General features: G+C 44.4%; 1 protein-coding gene across 4 annotated transcripts in view; it reads left to right on the forward strand.

Moving 5' to 3' along the window:
* The window catches only part of DNAAF1 (dynein axonemal assembly factor 1), a 1258717-nt gene that overhangs the window by 340162 nt on the left and 903220 nt on the right, over window positions 1–15335 (forward strand). For all 4 annotated transcript variants that reach the window (XM_069639748.1, XM_069639762.1, XM_069639771.1 and 1 more), the window contains one exon: window positions 10604–10741. In XM_069639748.1, the coding sequence (XP_069495849.1) occupies window positions 10604–10741 (138 nt within the window). The remainder of the gene's footprint in view (window positions 1–10603; window positions 10742–15335) is intronic.

The following is a 15335-nucleotide window of genomic DNA, read 5'->3' on the forward strand; positions in this document are numbered from 1 at the left end:
TACCCGCCCCCACCCGTGGGGCTCTTCCACTATTGCACTTCTACCTCTTCCCCCGACCCACCTCGCACTTATTACCGTGTCATGCATGTGCACGGTATGATTGTCACAAGTCCAATAAAACCGTTTCTTTGTTCTTGTTGTTTTTCTTGATTCCCATGTGCCCTGCTTCCTTCTCATCTTGCAGCGTATGGAAACACTTGTGTATAGGCGCCCTATAAATGTCCAATAAATAAATAAAATAAAAACAGACAAGAAACACCCATGAGTCCTCTGCATAACAGCCCAGAAGAGACCAGCTTTGAAAACCAGTTAATTGAGATTTTTATCTTGGAATTTGGCTACAAAAAGGGGAAATGCATTTAATTTAGCGCCACGCTGAAAACATCTTGGATGAGGAAGGTTGATACCAGGAGAGAGTGGATCTATGTAAAGCAGTTGTGGAGAATGGGAAGGTTGGGGAACATTGCTGCAATATGCGGAAAAGGGGTTTGAGTATTATTTCCTCTTAAGGCTTCTCTGTTGTCAATTTCTTTGTTTTATTTCACATTTTGGTATTTCTTCGTGTGCTCTATGCTGATCCTTCGTCATGATTTTGTGGCCTCAGTTGGTGTCCTCTTTCTGAGTTTCTTTCCACATTCTTCCAGAATATTTTCTAAATGATGCCTTCTGTGTCAGTTTTGGGTATTGGTTACCCAACTAAATTAGTACCTGCAATGGAGCATTGTCTGAGTCTAAGCCTATCAGGATCTTTGGAATGCAGGCACTCACTTTACGTAGTAGCCAACAATACTGAGGGTCCGGTTGGCTGATTCATGGCCAATCTCTATGCTTACTTTTCATTACTTGTCAATGCCACACCAGCACCCATCCTTTGAGGAGTCCCCAAGGATCCTGCATCTCACCCACACTATACATCTTCACCAGGCCCCTCTGTGACATCCTCGATTCCCTCCGTTTCCCCTCCCTTGCCTCGTCGTGCCTTGAAACACTTGTGTATAGGCACGTTATAAATGCCATATCATATCATATACCAACTATGCCGATGATACACAAATCCTCCTTCCCCTCTCAGGCAACTAAACAGGTGACGCAAACACCCTTAACCACGCCTACAACACCATCCAAGCATGAATGGCAGCTAATCTCCTGTGCCTAAATGGGGATAAAACAGAAATGTTACTAGTTGGTCTTCCCACAGTGCTCAACAAGCTCGACCACCAATAACAAGCCTTCAAAATCGACGGTACCCATAACCCGTCAAGTGAATACAATCTCCTCCTTCGCAGCCTACACCATAGCCCAACCTGTCAGTGGTGCAAGGCTAGACTACTGTATTTGTCCTATTCGCAGGAGCCTCTTCTCAAAACATCCAAAAGCTTCAGATCATCCAGAATAATGCTCTCAGAGCTGCCCTAAGCATTTCCAAATGGGCTCATATTTCTGCAGCCAGGAAAGCTGCCCACTGGCTGCCCGGCCGCGAACAATTTATCTTCAAGACTATGTCCATCACTCACAAATGCATATCCAACACAGCACCCACCTTCCTCTCTCAGAAAATCACTAAAGCGCTGTGGTCATGACCCACCAGATCTATGTATGCAAATCGCTTCTAGCAGCCCAAAGTAAAATGCACAAAAGTGGGAGGCTCCAGCTTCCCATCCATCCCAGCCAAACATTGGAAGTCCCTCCCACCTGCCCTGAGAGCAGAGCCTTCCAACTGGGTTTTTTGGAAATCCCTGAACAACTTGTTGTTTTCTCAGACACTCACTATGCAGCCCAGTATGGCCTCATCCTTACCACAAGTTTGTGGTCTTTGCTCTCCTATATACCACTTGCAAGTAACTGGTTGTCAATGTAGCAGTATTGAATGGATAACACATGGGTGTCACGGTCACCTCTATTACGTTGCGCAGCCCAAACACAAGTAAGTGGATACAAAGATAGATCAATATCAAAATCAGAGAACGTTGTAACGAATCATGCTGTACAAGAAAACCATCATCAGCCAGCAGGCTTTGTGAAAAAGATTTTTTATAGTTCAATATAACACAGAACTGCCGGCACATGTTTCAACCCTAAACAACGGGTCCTTTTCAAGGCAAAACTGTTCATAATGTAAAAAGAAAATCACATAGAAACATGTGCACATAATACATGTAAGTCAAAAAACAAAAGTCAAATTGGAGAATAATTTTGATCAAAATATGGACAACAAAGGAAGGGATGGGGCCAGAACCCATCAGGAGAAAGCAAAAAGAATGCATATGGGTGGTAACCATAAGAAACAAATGATAAGATAACATATAAACAATATGAAATTAAATAAGGTGTTACCCTTGGAAATCAAACATGCGACGGTCAGGGTTCAAAGATGTAATGTCCGATATTGCAATCATAAAAGGGGAACAAAACATATAAAACAAACAATTAGCTGAGCGCCATGATATTGCTCACAGTGCATTTTTGGCACATACTGTGGCGTACATCAAAGTGCTATGTTTAATACAAGCTATGTTGCATGGCCTTAATTCCTACTTGGTGAATTGTCCTTTAAAGTCTCTAGAGCCAGCATTAGAGTGAAAGAATGAAGTGGTATTCAGAAGTTAAAAGCCAACTCCATGTAGTGCTCATTTTCTAACAGAGGTAGATTCCCAAATAAGAAAAGACCGAGTATTGTGCCAAAATTCAAACTGTCCATCCCTTTTCCACCTCAGTGATCTCATGCAATGGTCACGAATTGTGTGAGCAAGTACCCTTTTCCCAAGGTGTTAAAGGGCAACTCCAAAAAATTCCAATAAATTCCCAAAAAGTAGTAATATTACCGCGTTATTGAGGCAAAACAAATGGTCAAGGATGCCGATTTCCCAGCCTGTTTAAGCGATGCAAATAGGCGGAGCTTGTTAAATTTGCGGTCCAGCAGTGATGTCCTGGACAGCAAGGCAAAGTTTAACCAGAACAAGTCTATGAAGAGAGCCGAATCGGGTGTGTCACAATACAATGTGAATGGTGGCTGTTATTAAATGAATTGGTGGCTCCATTGCGAGATTTACCTGAAGAAATATAAGTCATGTGCATAGGATAAACTGGTCATTCCCCGACGTGGTCTCGCAGCAATAGGTAACAAAAGGGTAAATTATAATGTCTTTGAGACAAGCAAAAACATATGGGGCTCGACTAATCTTGCTAGCGTGCTGCGTTTGCGCAGAAAATAGTCCATACCTGCGTATACTGGGGTTCGATCGCCTGTAGAACACTATTCCCGGGTATGTGTTGTTAGAAGATGCGCGGCTCGTTGCTTCCGCGTATTAAAGGAACGGACCAAAGGGCGCGTCACGTGAGAAGATCACGTGCGCGTGGCTAATCCAATTGTGCTGCAGAATAATGTAAACATACAATGGTCGAACAATGTGGATAGCTCCCTTCCATCTGATATATGGAAGTCGAACGTTTGAATTGCGTTAGATCTGTGTCCGCAGAGGTACATAGATAAAACTAAAGTGTATGTGCAGACGGAAAATAAAGATAGAGAATTCTCTGTTGCTACAAATTTTATAAATGGTAAAGAGTTCAGGCTAACCTCGGTGTGCCAATTGTAAGTTGACGGACGCAAACAAAGGACATTTTTAAGACCGATATATATATGTGAGATTATGGCACGGAGCTATGATGCAGAAATGGGAATAACTCGGGATGGACAGCTGAAATGTGACACTTCCCTGCAGAGAAGGTGTAACATACAAGTGAAAGATACTACTTCTGAAAATGTTATGCAAGAGAAAGCAAAACAGGCAAGAGGCAGTGATTGTCAACTACTACTACGACAGCTCGAGGCACGGACCATTGCCAAACTTCATTGCACCAGTCTTGGATTAAACACAGATACAGAACTTAATGTATTCCTTTAATGTGACCTTTAACGTTGGTTCATGTCTCCTCTGTTTGCAGTTTACTTCATCACTTGTCTTCATACCCAGTTTCTGCATGGTCATTTAAGACCCAGAACCCCTGTTTCGCTTTCTCTTCCATAACATTTTCAGAAGTATCTTTCACTTGTATGTTGCAGGGCAGTGAAATGTCATGTCTGGGACAACTGTTTACAGAATTCATCCCCGCAGGGGGGACCCATTCAGAAGGTATGAGAATGTGGTTTGGCGGCAACCAAGAGTCTGGTCTGGACCACCACTTCAAGGGAGACATGCCGCTTTTAATCAGGAACCACAGAGAGCTCAATTAACTAGAGAAACCCTTTGAGCCACAAGAGACGGGAAGATGAGTGGGACTTAGTACATTTGTTCACACCTTTACCTTTCCTTTTGCAAAGCACTCTGGTTATGACCTCACACATACAGGGGATTGTTGGTGGGGATCCATGATTGGGTTCTTAAGGTAGGCTTAGCCTACACCAATCACTGGGGCCCATTTGGCTTTAAAAGAGGGTTGAGCCCCTCTTTTGGCACATCATCTGAAGACTTTGCAAAGAGTAATGAGAAGAACTCATTTGGACCCTGGCTGAAAGTACAGTTTGCCTTACAGCTTCCGACAGAGAAGGAAGGCCAGGATTTCCAAGGGGGAAGCAAGATCCCTCCCCTAAACATCTCCCAGGGAACAGAGGGAGATGCTGAATCCAGGGGACCCTCTAACAGCTCCAGAATTGGTACCCAGCCAGCACATAGCTGTCAGGGTTGAATATTGCCCTCGTTGTGTAGCCGAAGAATTCTTCTAACTATTGCGCCGACACAGGAGTATAGGTAGACTGGAAGCAACTGCAAGGAAAGTGATGTAAGTTAACCACAATCCGTAACAGTAATACAGTGTAAGCAATAAATAACAAAGCACTGACCTTTGAGGTAAGAACTCTCAAACCCAAGGAAATGTGCCAACCAATCTACCAGTTTTACCCCTGTGGATAAGGAAATACAACAATAAATGCTAGCGAGTGGAATTGGCAGGCTAATGATTACCAAAAGTGAATGCTTAAAATACACCCTTACCGTGAAGGAAGCTGTACTGGAGCAGCTGAGGCAACGAAGAGTCGATGGTCCGTAGAGGAATGCATGGGATCCAACCAGAGCCTACCTCGACGGAACGAGGATGCCTAAGCAGAACTCACTGGCAGTCTCAAGTTCTAAGTACACACAAAGTTTCAAATCCAAAGGCAAATCCACAACCAAAATCCAAAAGTGTCCGTAAGCAAAGGTAGTTCAAAGAGAAGTCTGTCGCAATCCCAAAAAGCCTGCAAGATCCGAAGAAGTTCCAAAGGGGCTTAGTAAGAGAAGCAATCCAAAAGGCAAACAAACATAGGCTAGTTCAAAGTCCGTGGACGTTCCGAGGTCAAAGCAGTACGATGAAGGCAGCAAACAAAGTCCAAACACCAAGGATGAAGAAGACAGGCAGAATCCAGGGACAATCCGAAGTCCGATACACGGGATACCAGTTCCTGGAGGCGAGGCTTTGCCCGAGGAAGTATCCAGGACTGCTCCGATAAACTGGAGCTTTTGGGATGGTATCATGTGGGCCTTCATGAAATTGAGGGAGAAGCCCAGTTTGTGAAGGGAGTGACAGGTGATTGACAGATGTTCCTGAGCTTGTTCGGGAGAACGCGCTCTGATCAACCAATCGTCCAGGTAGGGGTAGACGTGAATTCCCCCCTCTCCTGAGACTCGATGCCACAACCGCCATCAGTTTGGTGAAAACCCTCGGGCGGAGATCAGCCCGAATAGCAGAATTCGAAACTAATAGTGAGAACCGCGAACCTCAGGTACTTTCTGTGCTTGAGATGGATCGGCACATGAAAGTAAGCATCCTGAAGGTCCAATGATACCAACCAGTCTTGGAGTTGGAGAGCCTGAAGGATCTGAGAAAGGGTTACCATCTTGAACTTGTCCTTCCTGAGCAACTTGTTCAAGTTTCTTAAGTCCAAGATGGGTCTCAATCCTCAGTCCTTCTTTGGGATGAGAAAGTATGGGGAATACCAACCCTTGTTCCTCTCCACTACAGGTACATGTTCTATTGCACTTTTCTCTAGCAGGGTTAACATTTCCTGCACAAGGAGGGGATCTGAAATTGGCTCCAGTTGGATGGGCCTGAGGCCTTTTTAGGAAGGGAAGGCAGTAACCTTGAGCTATTGTCCCCAGTGCCCAAGTATTTGAAGTAATGCCCCGCCATTCTTTCAGATGCTGTGAGATTCTGCCTCCCACCAGGGCCTTCAGTGATAAGGCCTCAGAGTGACTTGGAGGAGGCTACATGAGTGGCTGAGGGCAAAGATGCCGTTCCTGAGGCTAGTTTTGCACCTTTTCCTCGTCCACCACGAGGGACATTTCTTTTACCTCTTTTATGGCCTGTCCTCTTCCTCTACCAAAAGAGGAGTAGTATCGAAAAGAACAACCTCCCCAGGAAGATGAGCCAGAATAAGGTTTGTGAGGCTGTTGCATAGAGGCGCTAAGAGATTTAGCTGCCGCTTTGGAGGTCTGCAGTTTTTCTAAGCTTTCATCAGCTTTACTGCCAAACAGCCTCAAGCCATCAAAAGGCATGTTGAGTAGCCTAGCCTGCACATCAGGTGCAAACCCAACTTCCTCAACCACGCAAATCTACGTAGCACTGTGCTTGCAGCCATGGATCTGCTGATGCTATCATCAGTATCCAGTCCAGATTGGAGACATTCCCCCATTGCCTCCTTGCCATCTTATATAATATTCAGGAAGCCTTCCCTTTCCTCGCCTTCCGGAATATGATCAGCCGCCCCCGTGATGCAGTCCCACAGGGTATGGGTGAACCTGGCCATGGTACAGGTGACATTTGCAGACTTGAGAGCCATGCTACCCGAGGTAAAGACCTTACGGGCCCAAGCATCCACCTTCTTATCCTCTCTATCCGGGGGGGATAGATGGATAGGCTGTTTGTCTTGACGAAGTTGCTGCCTGAATATGCCTCTTTAAGTAATCAGGGTCACTACTAGAAGCTCGGTATTTCTTAGAAAAATTACTGTTAACTGCAGAAGCAGTCTCAGGAGCCTCCCAGTTTTTTTCAACTGTCCTCTATAGTGTCCTAAGGAAGGGGAGAACTGGGTCCTTCTGGGGGCCCTGGTCCAGGATATCAGTCATATCATCCTGATCAAATGTGGGTGAGGATCTACCCCAGCCCATGTATTCAACAATCCTATTTATCAAACTCCTGTACCCTGAATCTGCATGTTCTGCATGGTCAGGTTTTGTAAATTCTAGCTCTGGTGACGTATCAATGCCACTAGCAGAGTGAAGGGTGTCGCACAGGTCTCTCATTTTCGATTCTGGATCGATTCATTCCTCTGGCACCCCTCTGGTACCAAACTGTACCCCAAAAGGAGAAACTTCTTCTTCTGAGGCACTCTTCTCTTCAAAGATAGAAGACCTAGACTTAAAAAAGTCTGATTTAGGTAAAGGCGCAAATCTCCTTTCCTGTGTCTCAATTTGCCTCGAAGGAATCGAAGGAGTCTTCGAAGGCATCCATGACGTCTTCGAAGAAGGTGTCAAAAACTCCTTCCGCTTCGATGGCGTCGACTAAGTCGTCGAGGGCTTCGACAAATTATGTTTCTTCGTCGGTGTCAGGGAATCACTTGATTCTTGAAGAACCTTCGACGATTTGACGTCGGGTCGAGATTTTTTCAAGGTTCCCCATTACGACTGGATCTTTCCACTGTAGTTTCTGACTCTCCTGCGTCGTCCAACGGAGTGACCGGGGTCTGGCGCTTTCGAGGTTTCTTTGAGGGGGTCCAGGCCGCATTCTCAAAGACCTTCACCTGCCTTCTAAATTCATCCCATTTCCTTGGGGAATCCAACTTAGTCGGACATCTTACCAATTTGGTAGACGTATGGGAGGAAGAGGAGGAAGAGGAGGGAGATCAATGTCTCCTCTTCATCTTCTTCTTTGAAGAAGATGAAGAATGTCTCGATCTACTACGTGACCGAGACCTCTTCGAATGTTTATGCCGACCTGAATCTTTTGATTCGTCTGACTTTTTATGTTTTTTGACGAGGCCTTTGAAGAGGCCTTGGAAGCTTCCCACCCCACCAGCAGTTTACCTTTTCTCTCACGAAGAGCCTTCTCTGTCATTGACTGACAGGAGCCACAGTCTCCGGTTCGATGGTCCGAACCCAGGCACCAAAGACAAACGCGGTGAGGGTCTTTAATCGACATTTCCGATCCACAGTCAATACATTTTTTAACCCCTTTTTGGGAGTATAAGGGGTAGAAGAAGACAACATTATCTCTGAGAAAATTTCGAAGCGCGCCGTCAACTCAAAAGAGAAGCAATCGGAAAAACAGAACTGAAGGCAACGGTCACGGCACAAGCTACTTATACTGATGGTGACGTCGACACGGTACGGAGCCCGTCAAGGGACATTGATGCCACGACCGTCCAATGCAACGAAGCTGGCGAGATACGAATATCATAAGATGAGGAATACGTGGGAGGACAAAATCCATGGGAGGACAAAATCCATTCGAACTTCATATTTAATCCTTTCATATCATTTCCCCTGTAAATCATGTATATAGCCCTCCACGTGGCTACCATATTGCCATTTCACAAAACAAATAAATAGTACACGGTCAACCTGATGACAGGTTATTTCTGATGGTACATGCCTCACATATTCTAGTTCAGGATTTCATTACCCATTTTGGCAAACCCCGACTTCCAACTCAGTAAGTGGCAGAGTACTGTGCATTTCTTTTCCATTGTTTACCATTGGTGCTTCCCTGCATGGTGCTCATTTCCTTGGTGCACTCTGCTTCATTCCTTTCTGACTGCTGCATGTTCTGTCCTGATGCCTTTCTGGGGACTTCCATCTCTGGGCGTGACTTGTCTTCAGTCTTGTGCTACTGTTCTAGAAAAGGGCGTATAGCTACAGAGTGTGAAAGTGGACTGTGCTGTTTATTGCTGGTGGGTTTATAACTTTCTTGATCGTACACAGGTTTATTCGTTTATCTCATACCTGGTGCCTCGGCACCACCCAGTGTGAGTAAAAGCTAATGTTTTTCGAGAGAGGAGGAGATGACTTTTACAGATAAAGCTTTATCTGTATTGTGTAAAAAAGAAGAGAATGCAGGACTCCGCGCCATCAAAATGTGTGTATTATTTAATAATATTGCATAATCACACATTGAAAAAGAAGCCTATGTACGATAACATGTTTCGGGTCTGCTGAGCCTTTTTCAAATCTGGGCCGTATTTGCATGTAATCAATCCATAGGACTGATGTCCCTGTAGTAGTAACGGGGTAATATCACCTTGCCAACGCGTGTGACTTTTTGCTGGAAGGAATCAGACTTTATACTGGGGAGTTACTTTATCTGTATTGCTTCCACCATGTTCCCCCTCACCACAGTTATACCGCCATTTGCCAACTCATGCATGCATTGATTCTGATGTCCTATTCTCTGTTTAACATTCATTAGACAAAAGGAACATTAATTAGTCAAAAGGACATCATCAGCGGCACTTGCATGAGTTGTCAAGCCTCTTCACTGGCCAGAGGCCAACTGATGCAAGTGGTTTTGCTCAGAATCTTTCCTTTAATGAATAATCATAAGAGAAAAGGACCTAATCTATCCTGCTTGTATGATGTGACACACAGTCTATAGTGTAGGGCAGAGTTGTTCCAACTCCAGGCCTTGAGGGCTGGAATCTTGACAGGTTTTCAGGATATCTTTTGTTAATGTTCCTCGGGAAACATGTGCATCCATTCAGAATCACTGTATGCTAATTTATCTCATGAATATTAACGAAGGGCATGTTTCCGGCCCTCGAGGCTTGGATTTGGACAACCCTGGTGTAGAGGGATACAGTAATGCAAACTGTGTTACCAGTGGCTTTTTTCCTAATTAAAGTCCATTACAAATTCCGACCTCAATAATGATGGTTGCGTGATTTACAGGTTTCCTCACAGCCTGGAGGAAACATAAGTGATTCTGCGCCCCACTCCCCTGTGCATTGGTGGTCTGTAGTTTGGTCAACGTTGTTTAATAGATCTGTAGTAAACACTTCTCCCTATCTCCCACCCACCCCCTCAAACCTTTTATATATAAATATATATATATATATGTATATATATATATATATATATATATATATGTGTGTGTGTGCGTCTTTGATTGACTCTACCAAACTGCTGACCTTCCAAAAGAGGTATGTTTGATAATTGCACACCCCTGCGAGTGCATTGGAAGCGGGAGGGAATGCAAACTAGAATTCATCATTCTTGGGGACATGTATCATGCAGCCAGCACAGGTCTGTTTTCTTGAATAGTCTTTGCTGAGTGATAGATCATCAGTGGGGGAGCCTTTGTGTTGACAAACCGTACACTTGCCATTATATAGAGGCGGAGATGACCCTTCTTAATCCTTTGACCAGATGACGTGCATATTAGATAGTGAGGGATGGGAATTGGGTCAGGTGGAATTGCAGGGATAGGGCTGATCTTGGATATAAGCTTTGCCTCTCCATCTGCTGGGAGAGTTTTCCAGGTCGACAAATCTTGGATGGATGTGTATCGTTATTAAATGCCTTATACCGTTTAAAGGGTCATCATGTTGCCAATCTCTATCGTTTTTATTTCACAGAACAGAAAATGCATTCAGAACAGGTAGAGCCCAGACTTGCAGAGGAAACCAAAAAGGATGTGTTGGTGAATAGTGAAATGGAGAGAGGGGAAAATGGAGACTCTCTGATAATGAAAGGACGTGCTCCTGCTAAAATAGGTACCATGTGTAAAAATAGACACTTTTCTTGTATGCCAACTTTATGCTGTGTTATTAATTGTTGGGTTGTAACATATTACATTTATTTCTGATGGAAACGGTCATCTGTGTCTTTTCATTGGTACTCTTTTTCAGTGTTTTTTTCTATTTTATGCAGAGTCAACGTTGTCCTTTCTTTAAAATAAGAGGGGGCCACCCCCACCCCTTTTTCTTGCCTTGGCCCATTTGAATGTTTTTTGGTTCTTACTTGATTGCTGCTTTGAAGTGACCCAACTGACTCTGCACAATGAAAAAAGTCCCCCAAAGAATGCACCCATGAAAAGATGCTACACGACAGATGATGAAATGCACGAGAGCGAAATATTAATTATACTTGTTGCATACATTCTTTTTAATTCCTTTCTATAAATGTCTGCGCTGCACCCCAGTGTGGACATGGGCTTGGTCTGTTTCTAAAGGATCTCTCAAAACGTGTCATTGCGCAGTAGGACTTGCACTCATTTGTCCCTTGACAGTAAGTAGTACATTGTTAATTGACCACTGTCTAAATAAACTTGACTCTCCCACCCAGTACCTGATCGCACCTGCTTTCGAAGCACTGCTGGACAAATTCAAAACCCTTTGCATTTTCCACAAGGCTGTCTGGGGACTGGGATCTCTCTACATCCAGCTTTGCCTTCCGAAATACTGCCTAGCCAGAATCTTTTGATCCTCTGGCTCCAACTCTCTGCAGGTCAAACAGTTCTCCAAACATACAGTGGAAGGTAGATACCTCTCTTCGGCTGGCACCTCCCTCTGGAACAGTCTCCCTCCCTCAGACTTGAGCCAGATCATCTTACGTTCCGGAAACGTCTCACAACCTTCCTTTTCTCCTTTTCTTCCCTTCCCCCTCCTGTGCTAAATGCTCCACCTGCCGCTGCGACTGGGGCCTGGTCCCTTCAGAGTCATACAGGGACCAGCCCTCCCCCTACCAGTCCCTGCCAGTCTCTTATGGCAGCATTTGCCCCGGGTAGTCCTTTCCCGGATTCCCAATCCAGCCCTCCTGTCCACTGCACTTTTCCTCCCCTCCCCCTCTTTTCCCTGCCACTTGCTGACCTGGCCTGAATAGCACTTACCCGCCCCCACCCGTGGGGCTCTTCCACTATTGCACTTCTACCTCTTCCCCCGACCCACCTCGCACTTATTACCGTGTCATGCATGTGCACGGTATGATTGTCACAAGTCCAATAAAACCGTTTCTTTGTACTTGTTGTTTTTCTTGATTCCCATGTCCCTGCTTCCTTCTCATCTTGCAGCGCCTGGAAACACTTGTGTATAGGCGCCCTATAAATGTCCAATAAATAAATAAAATAAAAACAGACAAGAAACACCCATGAGTCCTCTGCATAACAGCCCAGAAGAGACCAGCTTTGAAAACCAGTTAATTGAGATTTTTAGCTTGGAATTTGGCTACAAAAAGGGGAAATGCATTTAATTTAGCGCCACGCTGAAAACATCTTGGATGAGGAAGGTTGATACCAGGAGAGAGTGGATCTATGTAAAGCAGTTGTGGAGAATGGGAAGGTTGGGGAACATTGCTGCAATATGCGGAAAAGGGGTTTGAGTATTATTTCCTCTTAAGGCTTCTCTGTTGTCAATTTCTTTGTTTTATTTCACATTTTGGTATTTCTTCGTGTGCTCTATGCTGATCCTTCGTCATGATTTTGTGGCCTCAGTTGGTGTCCTCTTTCCGAGTTTCTTTCCACATTCTTCCAGAATATTTTCTAAATGAGGCCTTCGGTGTCAGTTTTGGGTATTGGTTACCCAACTAAATTAGTACCTGCAATGGAGCATTGTCTGAGTCTAAGCCTATCAGGATCTTTGGAATGCAGGCACTCACTTTACGTAGTAGCCAACAATACTGAGGGTCCGGTTGGCTGATTCATGGCCAATCTCTATGCTTACTTTTCATTATTTGTCAATGCCACACCAGCACCCATCCTTTGACGAGTCCCCAAGGATCCTGCATCTCACCCACACTATACATCTTCACCAGGCCCCTCTGTGACATCCTCGATTCCCTCCGTTTCCCCTCCCTTGCCTCGTCGTGCCTTGAAACACTTGTGTATAGGCACGTTATAAATGCCATATCATATCATATACCAACTATGCCGATGATACACAAATCCTCCTTCCCCTCTCAGGCAACTAAACAGGTGACGCAAACACCCTTAACCACGCCTACAACACCATCCAAGCATGAATGGCAGCTAATCTCCTGTGCCTAAATGGGGATAAAACAGAAATGTTACTAGTTGGTCTTCCCACAGTGCTCAACAAGCTCGACCACCAATACCAAGCCTTCAAAATCGATGGTACCCATAACCCGTCAAGTGAATACAATCTCCTCCTTCGCAGCCTACACCATAGCCCAACCTGTCAGTGGTGCAAGGCTAGACTACTGTAATGTCCTATTCGCAGGAGCCTCTTCTCAAAACATCCAAAAGCTTCAGATCATCCAGAATAATGCTCTCAGAGCTGCCCTAAGCATTTCCAAATGGGCTCATATTTCTGCAGCCAGAAAAGCTGCCCACTGGCTGCCCGGCCGCGAACAGTTTATCTTCAAGACTATGTCCATCACTCACAAATGCATATCCAACACAGCACCCACCTTCCTCTCTCAGAAAATCACTAACGCGCTGTGGTCATGACCCACCAGATCTATGTATGCAAATCGCTTCTAGCAGCCCAAAGTAAAACGCACAAAAGTGGGAGGCTCCAGCTTCCCATCCATCCCAGCCAAACATTGGAAGTCCCTCCCACCTGCCCTGAGAGCAGAGCCTTCCAACTGGGTTTTTTGGAAATCCCTGAACAACTTGTTGTTTTCTCAGACACTCACTATGCAGCCCAGTATGGCCTCATCCTTACCACAAGTTTGTGGTCTTTGCTCTTCTATATACCACTTGCAAGTAACTGGTTGTCAATGTAGCAGTATTGAATGGATAACACATGGGTGTCACGGTCACCTCTATTACGTTGCGCAGCCCAAACACAAGTAAGTGGATACAAAGATAGATCAATATCAAAATCAGAGAACGTTGTAACGAATCATGCTGTACAAGAAAACCATCATCAGCCAGCAGGCTTTGTGAAAAAGATTTTTTATAGTTCAATATAACACAGAACTGCCGGCACATGTTTCAACCCTAAACAACGGGTCCTTTTCAAGGCAAAACTGTTCATAATGTAAAAAGAAAATCACATAGAAACATGTGCACATAATACATGTAAGTCAAAAAACAAAAGTCAAATTGGAGAATAATTTTGATCAAAATATGGACAACAAAGGAAGGGATGGGGCCAGAACCCATCAGGAGAAAGCAAAAAGAATGCATATGGGTGGTAACCATAAGAAACAAATGATAAGATAACATATAAACAATATGAAATTAAATAAGGTGTTACCATTGGAAATCAAACATGCGACGGTCAGGGTCGAAAGATGTAATGTCCGATATTGCAATCATAAAAGGGGAACAAAACATATAAAACAAACAATGGGCTGAGCGCCATGATATTGCTCACAGTGCATTTTTGGCACATACTGTGGCGTACATCAAAGTGCTATGTTTAATACAAGCTATGTTGCATGGCCTTAATTCCTACTTGGTGAATTGTCCTTTAAAGTCTCTAGAGCCAGAATTAGAGTGAAAGAATGAAGTGGTATTCAGAAGTTAAAAGCCAACTCCATGTAGTGCTCATTTTCTAACAGAGGTAGATTCCCAAATAAGAAAAGACAGAGTATTGTGCCAAAATTCAAACTGTCCATCCCTTTTCCACCTCGGTGATCTCATGCAATGGTCACGAATTGTGTGAGCAAGTACCCTTTTCCCAAGGTTTAAAGGGCAACTCCAAAAAATTCCAATAAATTCCCAAAAAGTAGTAATATTACCGCATTATTGAGGCAAAACAAATGGTCAAGGATGCCGATTTCCCAGCCTGTTTAAGCGATGCAAATAGGCGGAGCTTGTTAAATTTGTGGTCCAGCAGTGATGTCCTGGACAGCAAGGCAAAGTTTAACCAGAATAAGTCTATGAAGAGAGCCGAATCGGGTGTGTCACAATACAATGTGAATGGTGGCTGTTATTAAATGAATTGGTGGCTCTATTGCGAGATTTACCTGAAGAAATATAAGTCATGTGCATAGGATAAACTGGTCATTCCCCGACGTGGTCTCGCAGCAATAGGTAACAAAAGGGTAAATTATAATGTCTTTGAGACAAGCAAAAACATATGGGGCTCGACTAATCTTGCTAGCGTGCTGCGTTTGCGCAGAAAATAGTCCATACCTGCGTATACTGGGGTTCGATCGCCTGTAGAACACTATTCTCGGGTATGTGTTGTTAGAAGATGCGCGGCTCGTTGCTTCCGCGTATTAAAGGAATGGACCAAAGGGCGCGTCACGTGAGAAGATCACGTGCGCGTGGCTAATCCAATTGTGCTGCAGAATAATGTAAACATACAATGGTCGAACAATGTGGATAGCTCCCTTCCATCTGATATATGGAAGTCGAACGTTTGAATTGCGTTAGATCTGTGTCCGCAGAGGTACACA

The sequence above is a fragment of the Ambystoma mexicanum genome, chromosome 1q (genome assembly GCF_040938575.1).
Source record: "Ambystoma mexicanum isolate Mex_15411 chromosome 1q, UKY_AmexF1_1, whole genome shotgun sequence".
NCBI lineage: Eukaryota > Metazoa > Chordata > Amphibia > Caudata > Ambystomatidae > Ambystoma > Ambystoma mexicanum.